The sequence below is a fragment of the Perca fluviatilis genome, chromosome 15 (genome assembly GCF_010015445.1).
Source record: "Perca fluviatilis chromosome 15, GENO_Pfluv_1.0, whole genome shotgun sequence".
Classification (NCBI taxonomy): Eukaryota; Metazoa; Chordata; class Actinopteri; order Perciformes; family Percidae; genus Perca; species Perca fluviatilis.
Window position 1 is genome coordinate 22,898,809 of NC_053126.1, and position 27,307 is coordinate 22,926,115.

The 27,307-nt window shown below is 42.2% G+C and overlaps 1 protein-coding gene across 4 annotated transcripts in view; it reads right to left on the reverse strand.

Annotated features, from left to right (window-relative positions):
* The window catches only part of gas7a (growth arrest-specific 7a), a 44,440-nt gene that overhangs the window by 1,941 nt on the left and 15,192 nt on the right, over positions 1–27,307 (reverse strand). For 2 of the 4 annotated variants that reach the window (XM_039825879.1, XM_039825880.1), the window contains exons 4-13: positions 25,084–25,169; positions 21,466–21,528; positions 16,592–16,681; positions 15,139–15,254; positions 12,453–12,527; positions 10,980–11,058; positions 7,915–8,046; positions 6,988–7,111; positions 2,608–2,687; positions 2,325–2,423 (exon numbers count right to left, since the gene is read on the reverse strand). In XM_039825879.1, coding sequence (XP_039681813.1) covers positions 2,325–2,423; positions 2,608–2,687; positions 6,988–7,111; positions 7,915–8,046; positions 10,980–11,058; positions 12,453–12,527; positions 15,139–15,254; positions 16,592–16,681; positions 21,466–21,528; positions 25,084–25,169 — 944 coding nt within the window. Of the gene's footprint in view, positions 1–2,324; positions 2,424–2,607; positions 2,688–6,987; positions 7,112–7,914; positions 8,047–10,979; positions 11,059–12,452; positions 12,528–15,138; positions 15,255–16,591; positions 16,682–21,465; positions 21,976–22,802; positions 23,018–25,083; positions 25,170–27,307 lie in introns of those variants that run through there. The other 2 variants (XM_039825883.1, XM_039825881.1) reach the window with 2 other exon arrangements.

Sequence of the window (27,307 nt, forward strand, 5' to 3'; positions counted from 1 at the left end):
GTCTCGGGAGACAACACAGAGGTCGTAAACGTCAAACAAACAGTAGGTGCACAGGCTGTGCACCAAAATACAACAAAACACATTCCAGCCAATCACCGACAAGATGGTTGGAATGGGGGGTTAGTGAAAGTTAGTCATGACAGTTACGGAAACATGGGGGGAGCCGGTCCGGCTGTGCATGCACATTGGTGCATGTGGACGTGACAAAACGTCGGTATTTTCTCTAATTGGGGGACGGTCTATGAGAGCCGTGTGGAGGCAATCCTAACTCGCTGTTTTTTGTCAAGTACAGCACCTTTAATGCTGAAATTGATGCTCTACAATGATAACCAAATCACTGTTTTACATTTATTATTAAGATTAAGTACAGGTAGCTGTTGTCCTTTATAACTTTAGATGGGATCTCCTACCAAGGGCTAAACCAGTGTGTAACCCCACTTTGTCTTAAAGGTGCAATATGTAATATTGACAGCTAGTGTTTAAAATAGTTACTGCAGTACACATTCAAAATACTGGAGAGAGTCGTCTCCCCTGCCCCCTCCTCCCCAGACTCGAAGTTCACGTTGGTTGCCAGGCTGAGACCGCAGCATCCACAACAATGTTGCTAGACGCTTGTCTCACATAGCCAGACATACTTCACAGCACAGCGGAGTAGCTAACGTTAGATGCTGGCTATAGTGACAGTCATAAAAGCCCGTGCTCTCGCGGAGCTCTGTACCCAACTGACAGGCACACTTTTTCGGCTTAGAATTACCGTAGGAACCGCTAAAAGTACCACTACCTTGCCGTTCTTTCCACCCGACTGAAATACACACTTTATTGGCTTAGAATTACGGCAACAATCGCTAAACACACGGCAAGCTCACGGTCCTCTCTTTCCGATTTACCGCCCCACTCTCTTGGCTTCAAATAACTTACCGTTGTCGGCTACAGCCACAGAACAGGCTACGCATTGTAAACAGTCGTGGCCCGTTTGCCTGGTACTCTAGTAGCGTTAGCAGTTAGCAGGGTCAGCATGGCGGCGTTAGCCAGGACCAGTCGGGATCACTTTACTGGCTGTGTCTCAGTTGTTGTTTGCGAGTAACCAACTTGGGTACTCTAGTTATATAATTCAGTAGCTACACGAATGTTGAAATGACATAAATGCCCGTCCCTTGTAGCCGTGATAAATTAGCCTGAAGCTAGATAATGCTTACTTGTTCAGGAGGAAATTAGCCAACTCTGCGTCCTTTCGGGCTCTAAGCTGTCTCTGTCTTTCAAATACATCTCCAACTGTTAGAAACATGCCGGGTTTTTTTAGGTCGGGTAGACTTTATCTCTGTTAATCCTGTTCGTTTGTTTTCTGCTTTCATGGCTGTACTAACCTTACAGCTGTAGCGTGCTGGGTTTAAGTTTTTACAGCAACCCGGCCTGGCTGACAAACTGGGCAGTTAATAACAACACACAGGCCAAAACACAAATAGAAATTCCGTCACGGAACGGAAATTTGAAAAGGAGAAAATACTGGCATTAGCATTGTTGTCAGAAAATATAGTATTTCAACTTAGTATGTTTCCTTAATCTTTGATGGCGCATTGGGGAAATTTTAGGATTTATTAGAGTAAATATATTACATATTGGACCTTTAAATTCAATAACTTTATTAGTGTTGGTTTCAGATGAGATTAAATCAGTTTCCATCCTGACAAAAGCAAAATTCTGGGTCTATCATTTCAGTTTTCTGGCAACAACAAAAGTAAGTGAGTATTATAATAAAATACCCCCGATTCAAAAGAAATGTATAACTTAGAATGTACATCCTGCTTACAGATTATCAGGTTGATCTCTAGTGTTTGTATCATCTCTGAGGAGCTCACAGAGAAGCAGCACCCTTGTTATTCCTGCAGTGCGGACAGAATACGTCTCGTTAGATTTACAGGGTTTACTCTTCGCCTCCTAAATAAGCAGAGAGTCTGGCTGGGTTCCTCTGAGGCGCAGAGTGATGACAGCGAGTGAGTTGGAGGAAAGGCTGACAGAGGAAACGCCGGCTGTAGGGCTCCATCTGTCAAAACATCTACACTCACACAAAGTGGCACGCAAATCATGTCAAAGCCAGTTGCAATCACTGGTACATCCAATAATGGAGTTGTTTGCTGATTAATTGATTGAAAAATGAAAAGAATTTCCAATACAAACAAAAATCAAGTATGTATTAAGGTCTGTTTTCAGGGAATACTCCATACTCTATATACATACTACATATATAGCATCAGTTTGATATCACGGACAGTTCCTATCTTCAGTGTCGGCACAGACAAAAACAAGAAATAGGAACTCAGACTCACACTCTGGTTGAACATGTCTGTTTCATGCCGCAGAGTCGTGTACTGGCGTAAATGCTGCTGAATCCACTCGATCCGTTCAACCTCCAGTTTCTCCAGCTCCTGAAGTGGAAGGAAGACAAAAGTTCACATTCAGTAACAGAGAAATCACATTGGCTTTACTTACTCCCACAGACCACACTGCCGTACAAATAATAATAGCAAAATCAACCGTTCTCTTTAAATATTCTTTCTTATCCCGTCGCCTTGATAAACCCTCGTACTTAGAAACATATTAAAGTCCTACCATGCTGGTGGTGACCATTTCTTCAAACCACTTGCACTGGGTTTGGTTGTACAGATCCACGCAGCGCATCAGGTCATCTCCTGGAGAATATAGAGAGGGGTCAGAGGTCAACAAAGGGATGCTGGCAGTCGACAAGGAAACAATCAGCATTTACAAGGTTATTTCTTTTCCTCCAAATCTTTTTAAGCTCAGAATGTCTGTTATTATTATTATTATTATTATTATTATTATTATTATTATTATTATTAGTAGTAGTAGTAGTAGTATAATTAATCTGTGGTACACATGTAGAGCAAAACCTTTAAGGACCAGCAGAGGGTGCTCAGAATTCACTCTTCAATGATGCAAACATGAATCTTTTAATGAGGACATGAAGCTGTTATTATCAGGGCTTCACAGTATAAATTCAGCTATAAAGACGACTGGATTAAATCTATTCTGATGTTTTGGGTTTGTTTTACAATAAATGTTCCATTACATAAAAACTAAACTGAAATAATAGTTTTTCCATTTTGACTTCCTGTCTCTGACAGCTAAAACTCCCCTTTGCCCACAACGCTGAACATTTCTGGCACAAACACGAAACAGATCTCAGATTTGGTTTGACAACTACTATTTTTAAATCAACGCTAAACACCTGAACTGTTCGCATTTGCTTCAAACTCATCTTTGGGCTTTTAATTCAGTAAAGGATCTGAGTACTTCTGTCACTTCTCTCATGTCTCTCTCCCAAACCCAAATGAGATGCGAGTTCCTTTTTTTCAAATGGTGACTATTGGTCAAACACTGCAGAATATTTCAACTCTCTATACATCTAAATAAAACCTGAAGAAGTGTCAGATAGTAAAACAGAAACATGATTGAAGGGTATTAATATTCACTCAGTGAAGGTAAAAACACATCTCCATCCTTGGCAGTGAGTGCAGTGAGCCGTAATGACATTTGGCCCAACCTTGAGGCAGCAGCACTGATCACTGACACAAGGCTGACTGTAACTATGAGCGCCATTGATTAGTGCTGTGGACTGTGACTAATCTACTGAGCGGAACGGAGGAAAACGAGATACGTTCCTGCAGTGCTTTTCTCTCTGCAGAAGCCTAAGAACGACAATTACAACATTATCTCATCATTCTTTCTTATTAAAATGTCACACAGAGAATCTCAGGTCTCAGGGTGTCTGTATTTTGCTGTGATTCTTCTTCTAATTTCACATTGAATTTATATCACATGCAGTGTCGCTTCTTGTCTGTGAACAGCCAGTAATTCAAACATAAATGAATTTAAATAAAGGATTAGCTTTAAAACACACACACACACACACACACACACACACACACACACACACACACACACACACACACACACACACACACACACACACACACACACACACACACACACACACACACACAAAAGCAAGGTCTTAAAAACACAAGGAACAGATGTTAAAGGGAGAGTTTGGATTTATTTTGAGTGGGCATGAGGTATTACTTGCAATTGATGGCCTACTGTACAGTTATCTAGGCTCTCTTCAAAGCCACCATTCAACACTTATATATTTTACCTTCGCAGAACACGGGAGCTGTCTACTGCTGCCTCAATCGGTTAGTTTGTTTGTGTTATTGTGTGACTTTGGTATTTTAAAGGGTTCGTTTGAATTCACCAAAGTCGCACAATAACACTAACCGATCGAAGCAGCAGTAGACCATCTGCTCCTGTGTTCTGCTGGGTTTTTTCTCAAAGGAGTCTGGTGGCTTTGAAGAGTCTATAGATGGATACAACAGCTTCAATTCCCTGTTAGAAAGGGCTGTGTGACGGAAAGGTAAAGAGGTGAAAATATTCTAAATATAGCGTACACTTAAACTGATATTGATGTTTTTAGGTTGCTAAAACAAATTTTGCTGCTGCGCCCATCCATTATAGGGCTGCCCTGTTAACGTCCTGCGTCTCCCGAACCCCATTCAAAAAATCTGGCAGTTCAATAAAGTGTTGCTTGATACTATATTTCAGAGATCTTCAACAGGGGGTCCAGGAACCCCTAGGGGGTCCTCAGAGTCACTCCAGCGGAGCCTCCAAATTATTGTTAATTTGTGAAAGTTTATTCAAAAATTTAAATGTCTTAACATGAATCCAACATATTATTAGACAATATAAATCCCCTCTGCTTACTGGCCTATAGGTAAGGTAGTCACTGAGGCAGCCATCCACAGATAGAGTTAATAAGGATTAACTGTGCCACATGTATGTTTAACATTAAAAGATGATTTATAAAGTGATGCCAACAATTATTATTTCAATGGCTTAGTGTTCTATGCAATAAAAGGTATGTAAGGCTGTAGGCCGCCCTGCACACTATTATAGGCCCAGTTTAATATGCAACTTAATTTATACAATATATGTAGTAGGGGGTCCCTGCTCCATCTCTCTTTTAGTTAAGGGGTCCTTGGTTTAAAAAACATTGAAGACCCCTGCTCTATATAAAAAAAAGAAATGGATAGTCGAACATTCGTATTGAACAACCAAATCGGATCTGACTGACAAATGTCAGGTAAAGCCTTTAGTCTTAGTATTTATACAAAAATGCCTTAGTTTTAGTTACATTTTAGTAATTTTTATCCTTCGCAGTTTTAGTCTAGTTTTAGTCGGTAAAAATTAATTACATTTTAGTCAACTTTTAGTCATTATTTTTACTCAGAATGTTTTTTTTCTGAATTTTGTCAGCAATTTTTTTAAACAGCTTATATTTTGAAACTACATTTTAGTTTTGTCTTTTTTTCGTCAACTATATTGCATGTTGATATCGTCACAGTTAGCATTTAATGATGATTGTAGGTGATACAGTAGTCTCGCTTTGCCAGACCCTCCTCCAAAACACGCTAGAGGAGGGTCTGGCTACTCGACATAGCATTCGGGGATGGTAGGAAAACATGCTCTGGTTTATTGGCATTTCTTTAAACCAATCACAATCGTCTTGGGTGGTGCTAAGCACCGGAGAAAAGCTGCGGTGCCGCTGCAAAATAGGCTCGGAAGGAACTTGTTTTGGTGGAACGTGTACGTTTAAAAATTGTTTTAGTCGTGTAACAGAAAACTCAGATTGGACAGATAGTCTAGCTAGCTGTCTGGATTTACCGTGCAGAGATCTGAGAAAAGGTTAACCATAGTCATCATAAATTGACCAGAGTTTAAAATGCCAACACAAAGGAAGCCCAAGGTAGCGGATATGTCTGGCCTAAATGAGTGAAATCCGGCAAATTTTCCAGCAGCAACGGAGCAATCCCGGAAGTGTAACGTCAAGGATATAGACTAGTGATACACTGACTATGGATGAGTACCTCTTAAAACCAACCATCAAAACAACCAAACTATCCCTTATGCATTCTCTTCCATGTGTGTCAGTGCAGTTATTTGGTGACATAGTGGCACCTTAAAGCGTAACTCTTGCCAAAATGCATCCTAGGGTATTTTTGTGAATGTACGTGAGTCAAACTTTAGTTTAAAAGCATAATTAGGACCGAATCGGCACTTTTAAGATTCACCGTATTCTCGTTTTTGGGTCAAATGGCCTTTTGAATCGGAGTGCTAGGGGCACTCTCATGCTAGTCTCAAAATAGCTATTTTCAAAATACTAAGAAAGCTCGACACACATGAAACTTTGCTTCAAGTATCACCAGGAGCTCTACACCTTAATGCAAGCATTGACAACATTCTTTGTGTACACAGATTTACTAAAAATAAAGTTTTTGAGCAACTCACCGCAGCTGTTGTTGTTTCCGGCCACTACCACCTCGGCAGTCAAAACGAGTCGATATCCAAATGCGAATGAACAGACTCCATATGAGGCTCCTTTTTCAACTACAAGGTCAATACTGTTTTTCAATAACGACAAAACAACGGAACTAAGCTTTAGGGGCTTTCCGTCTTTACTCTCCTCCCTGTTACGTTGCATTCGGAAATCGATTGTTTTTGACTGATAAAATGGCTGCGGCCGGAAACAACAACAGCTGCGGTGAGTTGCTCAAAAACTTTCTTTTTAGTAAATCTGTGTACAAAAACAATGATGTCAATGCTTGTGTTAAGGTGTAGAGCTCCTGGTGATACTTGAAGCAAAGTTTCATGTTGTGTCGAGCCTTCTTAGTATTTCGAAAATAGCTATTTTGAGATTGGCATGAAAGTGCCCCTAGCACTCCCATTCAAAAGGCCATTTGACCCAAAAAACGAGAATACGGTGAATCTTAAAAGTGGCGATTCGGTCCTAAATATGCTTTTAAACTAAAGTTTGACTCACGTACATTCACAAAAATACCCTAGGATGCATTTTGGCGAGAGTTACGCTTTAGGTTCAAATAAACTTCTCCAAACATGGCTGCTGTGACTTCTGACCTGCTTGTGTGGATTTCCTTCGGGCCTTCTTGATATCCTCCTCCGTCTTGTTGCTGAGTTTGATCTCCAACTGCTGGGTCTTTACCTCCAAATCTTTCTGCCTGTCTGCCAGGGCTTTACGCGCCTTCCGTCACACACGCACACACACACACACACACACACACACACACACACACACACACACACACACACACACACACACACACACACACACACACACACACGTACGTTTGAACGTAGAAACAATGAGTCATTCCAACATAATCCTCAGATTTACTGTACCTACATATATTACAAGAATCATTACGGCCTTTTCATGTTGGCTACACACTCCGATCCTGGTCTCATCCTTTAATCTTTCTTAATCCATATCATTGAGTCTTTCCTCTTATTCTTTACTGAGGCACCTCTCCGAAGGTCATGGTGTAATAGTGTTTCAATGGTAAACATACAGTAACGGTGGTGCCAAGAACAAAGTAAAACAGAAAGAAAACATGTAGGATAGATGCAACCTAAACCCACTGACTGTGTGTGACTGTGTGTGTGTGTGTGTGTGTGTGTGTATACAGAGGAAACAAATTCATTCATGAAATGATTTTAGCATGTGGGAAGCAGTTAAGTACCAACATGTTCCAAGTGTAGGAGTTAGGTTCCAAGTGTAGGCTCTTTTCATTATGTAACATTCTGATCTAGACAAACACTAATGTGTATTTTCTTGTGCAACTAGACCATCACTATTTGGAGGGAAACATTGACCAGTTAGGAATGATGGGAAATTTATTTTACAGTATATGTACAAATACTACATCTGTCATCTGAAAATGCCCATTGCACTGTATCTGGACTAAAATCCATTAATAATAATAATTTATTTATTATTAATTTATTAAATAAATTAATAATCTACTGGCATGTCAGACTCGGTACCTTCTCCACACTTGTGTATCGACTCGCCAGCTGCTTCCTGAGGTCGGCGATGTGATGGTCGTACTTTTTCAGGTCCTTCTTGAAGTTGTCGCACCTGAACGTCAGCAAGGGTTTTTCTACCTCAGTGTGGAGCTGTGAAAACAAGTCTCTCAGCGGTTGGTTATTTAATAATTCTTGATGTGTCATGTAAAAAAGGCAAACAAACTTCTATCATGCTGTATGCACTGTATTTTGCACTGTTTTGCAGTGTTTCTGTTGTCTCATGACCATATGACATCCTAGGTTATGTATCACATGTGCACTTTTGTTCTCAGTTTATATTTCTCCCACCAAACACATCTATCTATCTATAATTGCAGGAACGTCTTTCTGTCAAATTTGACAGGTGTCTTGCTAGGGGCACGGGTAAGTGCAGTGCCAAGTTTGGCGTTATTTGGATAAGAAATGCAAAAGATATTGTTAAATATATAGGTAAAAGAAGCACACATTGGCTTTTGCCGCTCTAGCCACTGGCTACTCCCACTCTCACACTGAGTGAGCAGGACCAGAGACAGAGAGAGAGCAGCGCAGCTTTGGCAGCTAAAATGTGACATACACCTCAGACCCACAAAAATGTGCAAAGTAGCACTACTTTATCTTTTCCTGCTATTGTATTAAATTGCTGTGAGCTGGCAGAACATAACGTAGCGTAATCTCTGAGATTATTCCTTCAGAGCGCTGTGCAATGCGAGAAAATCTCAGAGCTGAACCGGGCAGATAGCCTACATCAGATTTCATCAGACTCACCCTGGGTTGGGTTAATTAAGTCGCCAAAATACCCCCCCCACAAATCAAATCCCCTACTTCACCGTTAACTGTCAAGCCACTAAACCTGTATGGAAATGAACACCTCTGCTAAAATGTTAAATTCGTTAACTATCCGACAAGACACAACTCTCTCTCCCTCTGTCTCTCTCTCTCTCTCTCTCCGCACACACACACACACACACACACACACACACACCCACACACACACACACACACACACACACACACACACACACACACACACACACACACACACACACACACACACACACACACACACACACACACACACAGTCCGGTTCTGGTGGTTGATGACGCAGATATGTGCTGTTTAGTTCTCATAATGGGCAGGGTGGGTAGCGCACTGCCATGAGTCCATGACGCTAATGTCTGATTACTGCACATTTTAATTGTGATATTTTGTGATTACATTCTGATTCTGCAATGTTCTCTGTCAGGTAAATATAAAAGAACAATGTCTTCCTCCATAGGCGCTAATAACTCGATAATAAAGCCGTAAAGTTTCAACTCAGGAAAGCGCCAATTCTCACAAATACAGATAGGATTCGAGATGAGAAGTTTAACTGACCACCAACTACCGCTGACCTAAAGGAGCCCCACGACCGGCCACTCGCGGTGCTCTGTATCCAGCGCACAGTAACCGATTCTGGGGTATCAACCGCGATCAGCTTCATGGGAAATTGAGAACTCTCTGCACTGGTGGTGGATGTCGTTGATGCACTTGCATCATTAGGTTTGCTTTTTTAATAACAAATCTGTTCATTTAATTCTCACTCTGATTACCTAACGCACATGCACGCACTGTGGGGGGGATGGAGGCGTTTTCATCCAAGAGACGCTGTGATTGGTGGATAGGATATGGAGCAGGGGACTGAAAGCGACATAACCAATCACATTATGACAGACGCTCCACTTAGCACCAATTGCAATGTTTAATTTTAAATGAATGTAGCCTACTGGCACTCTGGCACACGTGGGTGCTCAGTGGGTGCTCGGTATTTTCCGTGGGTGCTCGAACTCCGGAGTATCCACGGCATCGGTATCGGCGCCTATGTCTTCTTCTGATGTAGACGTAGCCTACACTAAGTCAATAGATAGTAGGCTATACAGTGGAGTTGCATATTAAGTGATTCAGGGTCCTTCTGTAAGTCATTTTGGGATACACTTTGGTTTTGATAAATTCTATAAGCAGCAACACCACAGGCCAAGCAATCAGCCCATTTTCAACGGGCACTGCACTAGTGTCCAATAATATGAAACTGTCTTTTTTTTATGACACACAAAACTACAAAGAGCTTGTCAGCAGTGTTGGCTCTCCACACTGAATACTAATCTCGTGCAAATGCCAAAGCTGGTAGATACAGATGAAATGTATAGCTTTTTAGAAAATGAGCCAGAGAGCATCTGCAGGCTTGATAAGACTTCTCATTCCCTGCCTGACCACGCATTAACTTCTCACCCGTCTCATAGTGAAGCATGGAGTGTCAGAGAAGTGGTGGGGCAGGGAGTCGGCTGCATGGCTCTGGGTAGGGGTTCGTCAGAACACGTAACTAATTAATTAGACAACAGAGGGCTGTGAAAGAGCTCCGAGGCGGCCTCTTCGTTATTTAAGGCTGCGTTTGCATGGCCAGTGTGCGGCTTCTGCATCGCTGGTAATTGGACCCCGGACAGGGCATTTTCTTCGCTCAGAGCTGACAAGGTTGAGGTAAACAAGCCGCGTCACCTCAGGATGTGGTCAGATCAAGTATCCATTACTTCACTTGATTGAAAACATTAAACACTTGACCTGAAGGTGCAGAAAACTGCAAACCGAAGGCATCCGGACGGATGAAGGTAGACTCTAAAATGTTTGGGAAAATGCTTGAGAAGAAAGCTATACATATCTAGCCATTCATTACTTTCATTACACCTAAATTATTTACAAATCAAATGATCATTCTGTCTAGATAATGTCAAAAAATAGTAAGAAAAGACCGTTATAATATACCAGAAGGTGGATTCTTCATATTTTTTGCTTTATCTGACCATCAATCAGAAACCCAAAGATGTTCAGTTTACCACCATACATGACAGAGATAAAAGCAGCTAAAATCAGTGTTTTTTTGTGACCGAAATAATTAATCGATTATCAAAGTAGTTGCAGATTAATATTCCTGTCAACCCATTCATTTATGGTTTTCACCTCTATGTGAGATGTCACAATGAATGCATTCCTTTCCGATCACAGCAGATATTACCTTGTTGGAGAACTTTAGGTGAACTTCAGCCTCATCATGAAGACTCTTCTTCAGCTGAGTCCAGGCTTCTCCCAGAGTCCTGAGAAAGCAACGATGTCAAATAAATCCTGAAAATCCTGGCTACCATTTCAATGTTAACTAAAAAAATGGGGAACCACGACACTGTGAATGTGCTAGTCATGAACAGGGATTTTTTGGGGGGGGTTTTGTAACCTGTAACCCCAATAAATAATATAGTTTATCTACTGATATGCAAACTCTTGGAGGTAATGCTCAGTTACTACTGCTATTACGCAAGGTAGCCGGACATGCTTATGAGATAAACACACAGTTTAACTTGAAACATAAACAGTTTTTATTGGTTAGTTAGTTGTGTTTAATTGTCAATGCCCCAGCCGTTGTTTCCACTGGTGGACATCAACCAATTACCTTTATTCAAGTACTGCACAAGTACAATTTTAAATACTTGTACTTGACTATTTCCAATTTAGGATACTTTATACTTCTGTTCCATTACATTTTTGGGGGGGAAATATTGTTCTTTTCACTCCTCTACATTTATCTGACAGTTATATTACTTATCAGTCTAAGATTTTAAAACATATTATTAGTTTATGAAATATGATCCACTGTTACAGAACAGGCTATCCAACAATCTATAAACCTTGATAGTATTAAAAAAGTTGCTTCCACGTAAAAGTATCAGCAACAAAAATCCAATTATAATATTCAAACATATGAAAAATGATGAAAAGAATACTGAATTGTGTCTTTTTGCATTTTGAGTACTTTAGTTTTCTGGTAATAAAATTTGAATTTAGGAATTTTACTTGTAATGGATATCTCAATACTTCCACCACTGGTTATAATGCCATTGTAAACAGACGTGAAAAATCAGACAAGTTGTAAACAAGCTGACAGTTTTACCAGATTAGTGCCACTTTATTTTGAAAAGTCAGGCTGTAAATTGTGATGGATGTTTACAACGCACAGTTCAGGCTGTAATTTACAGTACGCCTTAATTTTCTCTGCCAGATAAATTGGATTAAGCTGTTGGCTTGTTTACGACTTTTCTAATTGTCTGACCCTGCAAGCTTGACATCCGGGCTAGTGTTTGTGTCTCCATTAGTTTCATTTTTATGGCAAAAGTGTTCTATAATCGAGGAATTTCCAGAGCTGGAAAGCAACCAAAATCCACTGTTTCTCGAGCCAAGCCTTATCTTTTCTGTCCACTGATTTTGAGATCTGCTCAAAGATTTTTCTGTTATTTTGCTGACAGAGAGACATGAAAAAACATCCACTCTTTGATCATAGTAACACAGTGCATCAAACACAAAAAGTAGTGTGGGGATACGGCCATTTCAAAAACTCCTATTTTTAGACACAGTTCTGTAATTACTATCCTGTTTTGCAGAGGGAGCTTTCGAGCTGCACACACTATTTGGTCTTACAGCTTTTATTTACTGCACTCACCCTTCCTCCTGTGATGCCAGGGGGTTCAGAGACAGCTTGGAGAGGTTCTTGGCATATTCTTCTTCAATCTTTATCCTGAAACACAAAGACCAAGATGTGAAAGCTGCCTTGCTCAAAGGAGGATAGAAACCGCTTTAGGGAGATAGTAAATATGCTTTAACACAGACCATTTCAGGGGTGAACTGCAGTAGAATTCAAAAAACTACTTACTACAATTTGCTGCAAAGCTAAAATCTAGCAGTGACCCGTGTACATCAATAATCCCATTGTACTTGTGAAAAACTCTGCAGCAGTATTGTACATGGCTGTTCTCATTTCAATGTCCATTTGAGAGATGGAAATGTAAGCATATTTGCCCCGAAGGCCATTCAGCCAGAGTAGCCATGTTTGTGCCCTCTGTGACATTCAATTCCTGCACCGGTCTCACATTTACCATCCACACCTGAGTAAATCTGTCACCTAAAGAAGGTCACAAAGCCCATTCTTTGACCAAAATCTTCGGCTACTCGGCAGCACCGAGCAACATAGCGAAACAACACAGAAAGGTCAGCACTGAATAGTAATCTCACTGAAAGATTTGGGAGATGGCGGCCTCGTGAATCAAACCTGTGAGTTTATTCAGAGAAGAATCCTCATTAACTTCCCACGACTGGGACCAGGATGTGAATAGAGCTTTTGTACAATTAGGTGGAGCTAATTCTATAGAGAGACGTGAGATCGGATGTAAAGGTTTTACCGGAACTCCTACTATTCATGTTGTTCTTTGACATCCTGTTTCAGATTCAGTGGGAGCTACGCTATCTATGCATTTCCTGTTGAGATCTTAAGACACTTTAATTACTTGGTGCGAGCATAAATTGCAGCTATAATAAAAACGCTGGGAACCCCACAGACCTTTTAAAGCTTTAGTGTGTAACTTTTTGATATTAATGAACGGCCGTTACATTCAAGCCATCGCTAAATTAGTTGTTACAAAGCTAATTAAGACTAGCAGATCTACACAACTCTCTCTTTATTTCTCAGTAGGGCTATCTATGTTCAGAAGATTGTGGCGTCTGGTGACTTTCCCTCGCAGAAACTCGAGTGAAGATAATTACCTCTTCTGAAGAGTCCATCATGTTTTTTTAATCCTCTGTGTCCTCCTTGGCTACTAGCAACTCCGTGGGGGGGATTTTACCACTTGTAAAGTGTCATTTCTATAATTACCTGCAGTATTACTTGATGTTGTTCAATTTCCCTTAACAAAATAAATGAAGCCAGAAGTGTCTTAAAGTTTCCATGTGTGTTGCGTGTTAACACAGAGACAAATGAACAGACTTACATATACTGATGGCGATAACACACACAGATTAAACTCTGACAGCTCTATTCAACAATACGAAGGGGCATGAATTTATTTGTATTTATGATGAACAATGAAGCTGTGTTTAATATTCACCAGACTTGGCAAAACTGGACTCAAAACCATTGGAAAAGAAGGTTAAAGACTTTGTTACTGTTAGTAAAACACCATAGACCCAAACCAGCAATGTGTTAGTCTGTCTCATTCAAAACTTTAAGGATGTCTAAAAATATATACATTTTTTCTTTTTTCAAAAGGCTCAGTAATTTCCTAAAACAGCTGATCACTGTAGTTTCTATCAAATGTTACTCAATCTGGAGTAGATAGGGCATTTGTTGTGGACTAGTTTCAGCGGCGGATTAATCTACATTTGGCGCTGTTGTGAGTATTTGTGGCAGCAGGATAGTGTATGTGGGATTGAGTCAAAATAAACTACAGTGTGTGTTCATGGTTATGTTATTAACAACAATGGAGCTAAATAGCACAGAGGAAGAAGATATATCAGGTTGTGATTAGTCTCGCTTTGCCAGACCTTCCTCCACAGCGCTGCAAAGGAGGGTCTGGCTAGTTCACACAGCATTCCAGGATGGGCGAAAAACGTGCTCTGGTTTATTGGCATTTCTTTAACCAATCACAATCCTCATGGGTGGCGCTAAGCACAGAGCAGAACCACGGTGCCGCTGCAAAACAGCCTCGGGAAGAAACTCGTTTTGGTGGAACATGTGTACGTTCAAAAGTTGTTTTAGTCGTGCAACAGAAAACTCCGAGTGGACAGATAGTCTAGCTAGCTGTCTGGATTTACCCTGCAGAGATCTGAGGAGCAGTTAACCATAGTCCTCAGAAATCGACTGGAGTTTAAAATTCCAACACAAAGAAAGCAGAAGGAAACAGACATCTGGCTGAAAAGAGTGAAATCTGGTGGAATTTCCGGCGGCAATGGAGCAATCCCAGAAGTTGAACGTCGTGAATATAGACTAGGCTGTAACAGACACACACACACTACTTGTTAGATTGTTAGTTGTTTGTTTTGGTCTTTTCATGAGATTTGTTGACCATAAGAGATAGAATATCACCAGACTTATCCTTTAAGAGAGGAGTTTACTGAGATAATACTTAGCCTACTGGTCTTCTGAGATCAACTTTTTTTTTATTTTAGCTGAATTTGTTTCATGTAACAAACTTCTACTCTAATAAAAGCTACTCTGGCTCCTTCAATGGAAATATTTCTGTCTGTAGAGCTTCTGTCTGACGCTGTCCTTTATTCATTAATCAAAACTGCTTTCCAAAAAAACTGCAGTCTCTGTTTTGCTGTTAGAACAGTATCATCAGAAATTAAACTGTTACCTCTCGTGGATAAACTCAGCCATCTCTTTCTGCATCTGTTTACCCTTCAGCTGCTTCTGCAGAAGGACCTCGAAGCCTGCCACAGAGGTGGTCCCCTGGGGGTCCTTCTTGTCGTTCTGAGGAGGAGGAGAGCATCATTCAAAAACAGCAGTGGACCAAAGAACAACCACAGCTACAGTCAACACCTCTTTATTGTGTACCATATGTTTGAGAGTGTGTAGGGGTTTGTGAGAATAAGCTCTGAATATGTGACTCACACTTGCATGTCAAGGAGGACATGCGTTGGTGTGTGTGCATCAATCACTGATGGGTGGATGTGTATTGTGTGTGTGTGTGTGTGTGTGTGTGTGTGTGTGTGTGTGTGTGTGTGTGGTGTGTGTGTGTGTGTGTTTCAGAACACCAGAACAGGGTGTGGGGATGTGCAGCGCTTTGTCTTGTTTGTGACAGGACTGATGCGGAACAGAGGTGCCAGATTTATTTCACACAGCAGGTTTGAGCAGCAGGTCAGTGGATGTAGAAAACATCACAAGCAGCGATGACACGACATGCCACAAACAAGGAGCCGAAGAGTAATAATGGAGGAGGAAACAGGTATCGGATTTCAGTAAATTTTGCAGGCTGAAGGGTTTTTCGATATAAATCTAATTTAGGATGGAAATGTATGGAAACGGAAAATCGTAGCAGCCACTAGGGAGACATTGGAAGCAGGATGATCACTGTGTTTGCAGAGAAGCTGGTCGATTAGCCGTCCACCTGAGATCCGCCTACTTCAACACGAAAGCCAATTGTGCCTTTTGTTAAACCAGACCGGATCCATTTGCTTTCTATTCACACAGCCATATTTAGTTACATAATCTAATGTAAGCATTAAATGCCTTTAACTGCACTTTACATTTACCAGCAAAGATTTGCTCTAAAAAGGTCTAAAAATGTGTTGACAGGAACCTTCTGGAGCTTTTTCTGGTGGGTGGATAGTTGGACCAAACACATACATAGTGAATGATAATAAGCTATGTATCGTCGCTGTAGGGCTGAAACCTTGTATCTCCATATTTCGTCATTTTAAATCAATGCTATTGGTCACTCTTTACATCTCTCTATGGGTTTTACAAATATGTATTGTAATATGTAATATGTATATGTGAGGCGATTTCGTCTGAGCTAAAATGTTCAATCAAATGTTTTCAAATGAACATTTTCATTTCCCGAAAAACAATAGTTATGGACATTTTGGACAGTTTTCATCCGATAGCGATGATAATTGGGCAGGATATACTGGCACCAGCCAATTTATCATTTAAGGTCTACCGTATGCGCTGCCTGTTTGTAGCCACATCTCCTCCATGTCACCCATGGTTTTCAGACTACAGTGACTATACAGTACTGCCTCATGATCTCCAGAATATCACAAGGGATAGTTACACGGTAGTTTCTGCGTTTCAGCCAAACTCACCCAGAAGTAATCGCAGTAGCTCCATTCGTTGGGCTTCAGGAGCTGCTGCTCTGGACTTTCTCCAGGCAGAGGGAAAGTCACACAGTTGATCTGAAGCGAAAAGAGAAGAAATACAGAGATGACTGATAGCAACGACCTTACTGAGAAATAAAACAAATAACAGATCTGTGAGAAGTCAGAAGAAGACAAGAGGAGTGGAGTTGAAATGATGTATTTAAGGCAGTGAGGTAACAGGCCTGGGTTTTATTTGGATCATGCAGATGAGAAGAAAAAGGTCAGGCGTGAGTAAACATACTAATGTTGGCCATCCAGGAGGTGACCCATGGGCCTTCAGGGGGAAAGAGAGACAACCATGTCCACTCCAAAACACAGAGAAACCTTTTGTACTACAGTATGAATAAAAAAAACTTCATACACTTGAGAATATGTGGTGTTGCAGATAAACAAACCCAGCACTCAGCCTGAATACAGACTCCATGGTCCACAGAGTCTTCAATTACTCTTGGGGCTGCAATTATGTAATGTTCACCATCTGTGAGCCCTCCCTCCTGGCACTGCAAGATGCCCTCTGTGCCATGTCAACCGCTGCTGCAAACTACATGGGCATCCAGACAGGATGCTTCATCCACAAACACACTGAGTCATAGTGTTTACTGCATGAGCTCACCACTGTACGGCTGTCACACAGACTGAAGAAAAACATGGAGCGTTAACCAGCGGGCTCAAACGAACTGCTTCATTCTTTTAACTTTCCAATAAAAAGGTGTGACAGGAATCATTGGAATCGTCTGAACAACATGGTGTCAGTTCATGTATGCCAGTGGCTAAAGATGAGAGTGGTGTCCGACAGTCGAAACTGCAGGTCATGTGAAACACTTTTGCCCACACAATCATTGCAAAAGAAACACAAACACTTGAAACTTACTCCTTGTACTATCAAAATTTTAGCTATATGGTTCCAATATTATAAAGGCTCATCATCACCTTATAAAGTTCATATGTTAAACTTGGTTGGAAACAGTTGCTTATTTTTCATACATCTAGCAGTTACAGTGTAACAGGATCATTCATTTGGAGTTGTGTTTGTATCCACCTGAGGAATGTCACTCTCTTTTAGCTCTGTTTTGGTCACTACCAACTCCTGTGGGAAATATCTGTCTTTTCAGCTGCTTAAGCTATCGCATCGCTAGGTAGGTGATCATACTCTGTAGGTTTGTCACTAGGCGGGACCCCTTTCACATTGTTATTTGATACATTGTGATTATAAAAATAGCGATTATAGCCGCTTTAACACAACATTGACATACAGTATTATCGCATTAAAGACTTATTATGACTACAGTTGCCTATTTACATCCAGCAGACATGGAGCAACATTATCATTCATCCCGCTATCATTCCTGTCCTTATCTAACCAATATTTACTCTATTTTAATAGTCACTAAATTTATCTGTGTGTTGTTAGGGGCTGGGCAGGTATCGTATCGATCAGCTTCTTAGAGCTCTTTTGAAGGTATTGGCTTCCTACAATTGTATATGTTGTATATGTAGTTAATGGAAGTGGTTCAACTCAACCAGTCAATGTCTAACTGGAGAACCAAAACAAAAAGGCAGAAAGCTGTAAAAAGCTGCATGATACTGCAGAGCTGGTGATAACTCTCCTTTTTATATTGCACACACATCTGATTTATACTTCAAAATATTACTTTAATGTATAACATCTCCGTCTGTGACATTCTCTTCTCTGTTGCAGCCTCTCTGTGTGATTCATGACGATAAGTTGGGTGGAGTTTTGCATAAAACTCTGAAGCTTTAGACATCACAAATATCGAGCGTGAAAAAGCTGAACTTCCAATAAACGCTCGACATTGACCCCCTCATTCTCTGCACTGCCACCGCAGCACTTGAGCTGAACAGCTTCCAATAAACAACTTCAAAAACAGATGAGAAATTTTCTTCTCTGTTATATCATCACTACAAATCCAGAGGAAATACTAATATGGCCACCTGCCAAACATACGTCAGAAAGCAGCTACAACATGCATACACAAGAGACACATTTATTTACATTAACACTTCACAATCAACAGGAACAACAGTGTGATTTACTCCACGCGCCGACCAGTCACTTTGTTCATTTTCTGCCTCAGAGATCATACTGATTTTCATGGGCACTAGATTTTCCATTACACTGGCCCCACATCTATCATGACTGCTGTTTATCTGCCTCTCACATCCAGCAGAAAATGAGACCATTTATCTAAAGGAAGGCTGTCTGGCTAACTTACTTCTCCTTTATGGCTGCTTAGTAAGGTGCTCCCGGGTTTGGAAATAAAATATTAATATAGATTACCTTTATTACACAGCATGTAATAAATCCTTCTGAAGGATCTAAGTTGTTGGACTTGGAATGTTGCAGCCGGCTGTGTCACCATATTTCATCTTTGAATGTTACAGTTTGGCACAAAACAAAGCCGCAAGCAACGTATAACAGTGCATCTGTTTTGAGGGAATTGGGACATTTTGTCCTCAATAAGCGTTCATAAACATTCAGTCTCATGAGGGTTTTGTATCCAGGCCGGAGGCAATGGCTGTTTCATTAAACGGTTTAATGTTTTTACTCATTTTGTTATTATTTTGCTGAATATAGGGGAAAAACCATGACACAGTGAAAAAGGAAATGGCCTGTGAGGGATGTTAGAAAAAAATAAATAGTTTGGCTGTCAAACAAATGATTGAAACACTTGCTACTCACATTTCTGAGCAGAATATTTCAGCAAATGTGACTGTAGGATGCTCTGCTGCTGTTGCTAAGCGACAAATTACTTTTGCTGTAAAAGACCACCCCCCACCTACACACACACACACACACACACACACACACACACACACACACACACACACACGCACACACACACACACACACACACACACACACACACAAAATAATCTCAGACTCCATTCTGCCTCCATTCCTCCCTTTTTGTCTCCAATGATTGATGATAATTCAATGATCAATCAAAAAGCCCTGTCAGTGTCCCAGATGACACTCTTAACGAGCTGCTGTCCCCTCCCCCCCCCCGACCACCTACCCCCACCCCCACCCCCCCTGTGCCTACGCAGAAGCATACGCAGCATAGCAACAAGTCAAACCGCACGTGAACGAATGTTTAATAGGCTGAAAAAAAAACATAGAAAAGCATTTGTTTTGATTGGCCACACTGTGAAGGTGAAAACAAGGGTACAGTGTCTCCTATCTTATGTGTGACGCCTCGGCGTCCTGTGAGGGTCCATTTTGCCAACAGTCATGGATTTGTGCGTCACCATGACAACTGTGGAGGGTTGTGTAATGCGAGGTGCATCTAGGCGAACAAAAAGACACCTTTGTGGACTGACGTCATCCAGCCACCGCTACGGTTTCAACCATCTTCACCTGTATTTTATATTTTATCTTCATCAGCTGCAGCAGAAATAACTAACATCCATGCATCATTCTTGTTTACACTGCTGCACTGTACGCGGAGTATTTCCTTCCATTTACCGGCTGTGTTTTCAGAAATGGACACATCTCTGCAATCCTGTTTATTGGGAACTGATTAAGATACAAAAAAACATGTTTAAAATATTTAAAAAAAGCTCTCATGCTTCAGCTCTACATGAGAATTCTCTTGGATTCTCATGGAGCAATGATTCACAATAGATCTTGAAAGCTTTAGAAAAGGCCCTGCAAAGAGAGAGGAAGAAAATCATATTTTTTCAAACAGTATGTCTTCTGTGAATCTCTAAATGGCTTCCCGTCTCCTCTTCTCCTATGCCAGTGTTTTCCATTCCAACACCTATTAATCAGTGCTATTGCTTTTGTCACCATGGAAACTGGACTTGCTGCATGTCACGCAGGTCTGGAGGGGTTTTTCACAATAGCCAGACTGACGGCTCCCGTGGCTGCATCAGGTCAGCGAGCCCACCGAGCGCAAAATCAGACTCTGCGAGACACAAAAGCACCTCTTTCTGTCTTCGCCTGACCATCACCACCACACTGTCTCCTCACCCCCTCCCACAGTCATCATTATAACTGATTACATAACCGCAGCTTCTCTCTGGCCATCTTAAGACAAAGATACTGTATACTTTATTGGAGAGAACATTTATTTCCTCCTTTTAGCCTTATCACAGGCTGATGCAGAGGACTATGCAGTCCAAACACTACTATAAGCTAAAGGGGGAGTTCCTCATAGTCTAGCGCACAAAAGCGTTCCCAATGCTGCTGTGCGACCCGCACAGCCCTGCAAATTACATGTGGAGCCCTTTGAGAAAGACCGAGGAGGGAATAGAGTATCACACTGAGCAACAACTCAATGAAAACACTCAGAGATCAAGATCTTTATCGTTCAGACAGAAGCAATTCTAAAAAATACCAACCGCGGTCTGCGGATCAGTTCCGTACTTTTCACTTTACATTTCAATACGGTGAAAAATTGCAAAGCGAAGACACACATTTCAGTGTCTTGAGATAATTAATGAATCACTGACAGGCATTAAATCAAAATTATGGGTCGAGGCCAGTCAGAAATGAGTGCAAGAGTCCTGGACAGCTTCTTTATTCAGACTAATGTGCCATCCAATACACAGGGAACCCCATGTTACTCCACGAGAACCCATAATGCATTATGATTTGAGCTTGAAGACGATGTCAACAGATGATAGTAAAAAGAGAGAGAAAAAAAAAAGATGAACTTATTCCAACCACATGAGGAGACTCAGAGAGGATGGAGATGGAGAGACAGCAGAACTGGAAGAAGAAGAAGAAGAAGAAGAAGAAGAAGAAGAAGAAGAAGAAGAAGAAGAAGAAGAAGTTGGAGCTCCAGGGTACTCACAGTGATCTTGGTCTCCTTGACCTCCTTGATCTGCCTCCTGGCCGGCGAAACAGAGCCGGGGGGCTGCGGGGTGAGACAGGAGGGATCGTCAAAACTCTCCTCAGTGTCAAAGCTGGCTTCCATCGTTATCCCTCTCACCTCCTCCTGCTTCTCTATTCTGGGAAAGCCTCACTCTCTCCTCTCTCGCTATTTCCCTCCACGCACCGAGGCTGCCTTCAGTCTCACAGGCTACGGAGTGAGTGGAGAGGAGTTGCGTTGCAACGGGGGGTGGTAGTGGTGTTGGTGGAGGGGATGTAGCGTTGGAAAGGTAGTGTTAGGGGTGAGGAGGGGGGGGTGGGGGTTGTAGGGGGAATCTGTGGCGGCTGTGGGAGTGTGACGAAGTCTAGCCTCTGGTTAAGCTGCTGTCACGCGAGTTTTTAAGGTTGAAGGCTGCGAGGAGAAGGATGCTGCCTGCAAGGGGCTCTGCGTCCCCTCCACCCCCACCCAGTCTCACCTCCACCCCTCACCCAACGATGTCCATGCAGAGAGAGAGAGAGAGAGAGAGAGAGAGAGAGAGAGACTGCTGAGAGACACCGATCCAGCTCATGGATGAAGACGCTAGAGCGTAAAGGCGAGGATGGTTGGGCGGAGCGCATAAAAGAAAGAAATAGTAAGAAGAGGAGGAGGAGGAGGAGGAGGAGGGGAATTTATTTACATGATCCCTGCCACACCTCCCTCCCCAGAGAGGCAGATAGTGTGGGAGGAGGGAGCAGAAGTGGTGAAGGTAGTGGTGGTGGGGGTTGGTTTGATGGAAATGGTTGAATGATGATCTTTAAAAGACTAATTACGATTGGGAGGGAAACTGGAGGAGGAGGGGAGGAGAGAGAGAGAGCTGGAGGGAAAACAGGCAGCCAATGAGATGCAGCCTCTCTGAGTGTGTGTTTATGTGTTGGAAGAAATGTGTGTGTGTGTGTGTGTGTGTGTGTGTGTGTGTGTGTGTGTGTGTGTGTTTAGATGGAAGGGGTTATAAAAGTAGGTTGATGAGGCAGATTTAGGACTGTGTCAACATATTGCGCAAAAATATGAAATATTTGTGTATATATGTGTTCTTAACGCTATGCTCATGTTTACTGGAAGTATGTGCGTGCAAGACGGTGGCTGCTACATCGTTATCATCTCTCTCACATGACAGCCCGAGGCATCCAAAACACAAGCTGTGTGCAGAGCGGAGCGGCTACGGCGGCACACGTGATCAGCAACCCCTTACACCTTCTCACAACATCCACCTGCGCTGGTCCAACAACACCATCACAGCCAGAACAAACCTGCATGAACGAGCACAACAACCGCGTTCTCACCTTCGTTGCACAGAACATGGCGGCGGCCAGCTCGGACCACCACAATCCTAGTCCAGGTTTTGTAATCCGTGGTCCCAGCGCTCCCAGCGTGAGCTTCTACTGTCTTGGCTGGCCTCCTTTCCAAAACTGACAAACTCTGACAAGTGGGAGTCCAAATTTCAGCTGCCCATATGGCACAAACATGTCTGTCCATCTATAGTCTCCTGTGTGATCATGAAACGGTATGCCCTCATCTGACTCGTAATTAGTCACGTGGGTTGGCATGTAATCAATGTTGGCCCAGGTCCATCAGAGCTGTGGGAGCGGCCCTGCTTTCAGTGGACAGAGCGCGGCAGCTTTATATCATGGAAACACCGATATCAGATTGTGGAAAGAATGGTTGAAATGGGAGAAAGCACCAAAAGTGGATTTGATGTTTTTGCACTAAGGCCACTCAAGACAAGACAAGAGGACAGGGATTGTGAAAGTGGATGGGGAACTGCTACAGGCCTACAATGAGTAGGATTTTCTTAAAAGACAATATAAAGTCTAATAAAAAGTAATCCCTCTCAATCATCACTTATGACCCACTAGAAGTGTGTGGCAGTGTCTGTATCTGCAGAGACCCTGCCGTCTGCTGAATATTTCTTATTTTGCCGTTTCTGGGCCTCAACCTCTATAAAAACGCAGAGATCGGGTGCCAGATTGTAAGCATACTTCCAAGAGGAAGTAAAGAATATGGCAGGCAGCGCAGAAAAAAAGCAAATATAGCGAGGCGAAACGCAAAGTGGAAAAAGCTTGGTCCAAAACTAGAGAGAATCTGGGGTTGGCTTACATTCGCTGGGGAGGAGGGGTCAACTTTGAATGTTGTGTTTACACAACCCAACTGATAAATCTACCCATTCTGCCTCAAAGCTATTAATTGTTCTTTCAAGTTATCGTTTATATGAATATTGTGAAAAATTAATTCCGAGTTCCCAGAGTCCAAGGTGATGTCTTCAGATTGATGTCTTTAAAAAAAAAAATGTATATCCCAGTTTTACGACAATTTAAACCCGAGAAAAGTTTCCAGCTTCTCTAATTTAAAGACTTGCTGCTTTTCCTAAATAATTACTAGATTATCAAAGTTGTTGATTCATTTTAAATCAAATTTGACTACAAATCGATTAATCCACTTATTGTTTCAGCACTACATAAAACCATGAAGGGAAACAGCGTAACAGATCAGACTTAAACCCGAGACACACCAAGCCGATAATCGGCCGTTGGACAGTCTGGCGAGGTCAGTGACTCGAGTCTGTTCGGTGTGTTCCGTGCCGTCATCCGTCCGAGGGGCCGTCGGTCTTCATTTTGGCCGATTTGACATGTATAATCTGCAGGGGCGGGCACTGCCGGCAGTTGGATTCAAATCACCCATCTGATTTGTAGAGTGCTAACCCGGAAACGGGGAGCGGAATGAGCGTGACTAGAGTTCTCAAAATCTGACGAAAATCTTTTAAACTGACCTTTGTCGATCTGAAATGAAGACAGAATCAGCAACTGCATGGCCTATTTCTCGCTTAAAATGTTTTCAGAAACACGTTTCGGGGAAGAATGTTTGTACAATATGAGATTGTATTCTCAACAAGCCGCCATGACAGTCTGTCTTTGAATTTTCGGAGAAATCAAACCCACGTGATGCGTTCGTCAAATCAGCTGCCGGTTTTAATTTTTGGGCGACAATACAGATTAGAGCCGCCTGCTGTTATGGAGACGTATTACGTCTTGTCGGTTTGGTTAGTTCCGAGGCACTTTTTTGACCAACTCGGGGAGACTGATCAGTCCAATTGCCTTTTCTGCCGAGGGTCGGCCATCTGGTCGGTGTGTCTGGGCTTTTAAACAACACAAACACGAGACTGTCCTCCCAAAAAGAACGACAGCATCAGTCGTTTCAGCCATTTACCAAAAACATGTTTATGTTCAAATGACAAAGCCTCCAGCGGCCGTAGTAATTATGACGAGAGGAAAGGAGGATGTCGGGTGATAATAAAACAGAGAGACAAAGTCCCAGGGACCACTGTTCATTTTTGAACCCAATGTCATCATATTTTTACAGCATGACTAAGATCTCGAACGTGTTTTGTTGTTTAATTCGATGGACTTGTTGGTCGTTGACCAAATCGATTAATCCACTTATTGTTTACTACATAAAACCATGAAGGGAAACAGACACTGTGAAACAACTTCATCAATATGTGAAGCATCAGAATGAAGACAGTCTGAACCTCTTTGCGTGCAAGCAAAGCCGACCCTTTTGGCTTACCTGTTTGATCATGGTGGGTTTCCTCAGAGCAACATCAGAGGCCTCTTTGGGCTGACTGGTCTTTGTACTGCTGTGGCATCCATTTGCTGTCGACAAAACAGATTATAGACCATATATTATTGATCAAAGCGACAGCTGGACTCTTACTTTTGTACAATAACTTCACGTAAAATGGCCAGGTGGGAAGCGAGGCGAATCGACGATTTGAGAGGCGACACAATTACAGCAAAAAGGTCACATTTTACTGAGATTTTAATATCTAAATATATCCAAGCTGCGGTTTGCATTTTTAGAGCAGACAGACTCTGATTTGTTCTCCCTCACAACAAAATAATGACTGTTTCATGCAGCTTTTGTTTATTGGCAATTTAAAGCCAAGATGAGCTGATTTGTCTTCTTGTACCAGAATTATTATTATTTCAGGTTTCTACAGTGTACGTTCTCTTCCCACATACATATATCCATCCATCCACATATTGAAGGAATGACATTTATTAGCCTCCCCTTCACTAATCTGTAGTAACATCCATGGTTTTTATCCTTAAGGGCCCTTAATGGTTCTTCATCGCTTGTGATTCATGAGCTGTCTGCTCGTTGCATATCAAATCATCCCATCTCCAGCTTAAGGTAAACACGTGAGCCCAGCAGAGTGTGACCCCTGAGGCCACACATTTTACAGCTGGCGATGCTGGGCCACATGACTTAAAAGTGACATTAAGAAATCTACGACCTTTTTTCACCTCTGTTATTGACCAGTAAATATCAGAAATAGAAGTAATATTTCACCTGTGAGGGCTGTCAATTGTGTTTCGGCGTTAGCTTTATGATGAAAATGGAGAAAATATTCAGCTTCACAGAAACTTCTGACTTGCTTGTGGCCCAGTCCTAAGCAATTCAAGAAAAACTTTAACATCAGTAGAAATATAGTCTATATCAACGACGTTTCATTTACGGGATAGTTCTGGTGCGCCAGATGTCCCTCATTTTCGGCCGGATGTCCCCCACCTTCCGCTTTCTTTGCGTTGGCATTCTAAATTCTCAGAATTCAATTAGAATGATTTGACCCCGGAAAGCAGCGAGAAAGTGAGGGGCACTCACTCTGCATCTTCTTCTGGGGACCGAAATGTCTCCAGAAGTAGCTGCACACTGACGGACAAAAAAAAGGAAAAGAAACGACTGCTCGACTTGAAGAATCTCAGTTGACTGAGGGGTCACCGACTGACGATTTGAATATTCGACTTTCAAATCGTCAACTTTTTAGGGTTTATTTCGACCAAACCATAGTTGGTTGAGTTGTGAGTTATTTCAGCCCGGTCTCATGGAAGTTCGTGTAAATGTGACGTTATTTGAATCTATTGATACGTGTTCACGGAGACGTTTTTGTCGGTTTTTACGTGGTGGACAACAGGAAAATGTGAACTAATGTATTTCAATGGGAAGCATATTTCGTGGCCACAGCACGAAATTGTAGGGAGTAATATAAAAAGCCGAAAATCCCGCGTAGGGAGGTTGGTCGGGTGGTGGATGGGTCAAACAACACAGGACTTTCACCGGCGGCGAGCGGGGATCGCGTCCCGTTTGCGGCGCTTTGTTTCCTGGGGATGGCGTCCCTGCGTGTGGCGTTTTGTCCCGCGTGTTACTGTGGCGCGTCTCCCGGCGTTTAAAGCGCCCTTTCCCCGGCGTTTAAGGCGCCCTTTCCCCGGCATTTAAGGCGCCCTTTCCCCGTAAGTTTTTTCCTAAACCCAACCTCCGCCATTGTGGGGCGTCCCCAGCAGGCCGCCTCGCAGGCCGCCTCGCGGGCCGTCTCGCGGGCGCCTCCCGGCTTATGGAGCGACCTTTTCGGCCGCCTCCCGGCGTCCTTTCCCCGATAAAATAATGTGACATTTACACGTAAAAATAATGACGTGCGAATAGCGTAAAAATAGCGTGGTTAAGACGTTTAGAAACGTTTGCAAACTGGGATGTAAAAGCGGATTGTATTTTTTGTAACTTGACTGCATTTTGTTTTGGCTACATGTGTTCATGCGTGCACATATTCCTGGGATGCCATGGCACGTGTTCAGCAGTTCAATGTTATCTCATCTGCTTCCCCTTGCATCACTATTTCTGTCTCCCTGGACCAGTTGGATAAATCCCTGGTTTCCTGTCCAGAGGTTGGAGGAGACGTCCAGGCTGCTCAGATCTAAATCTGGCCTTCATTAAACTTCTTTCTCTCTCAGGAGGA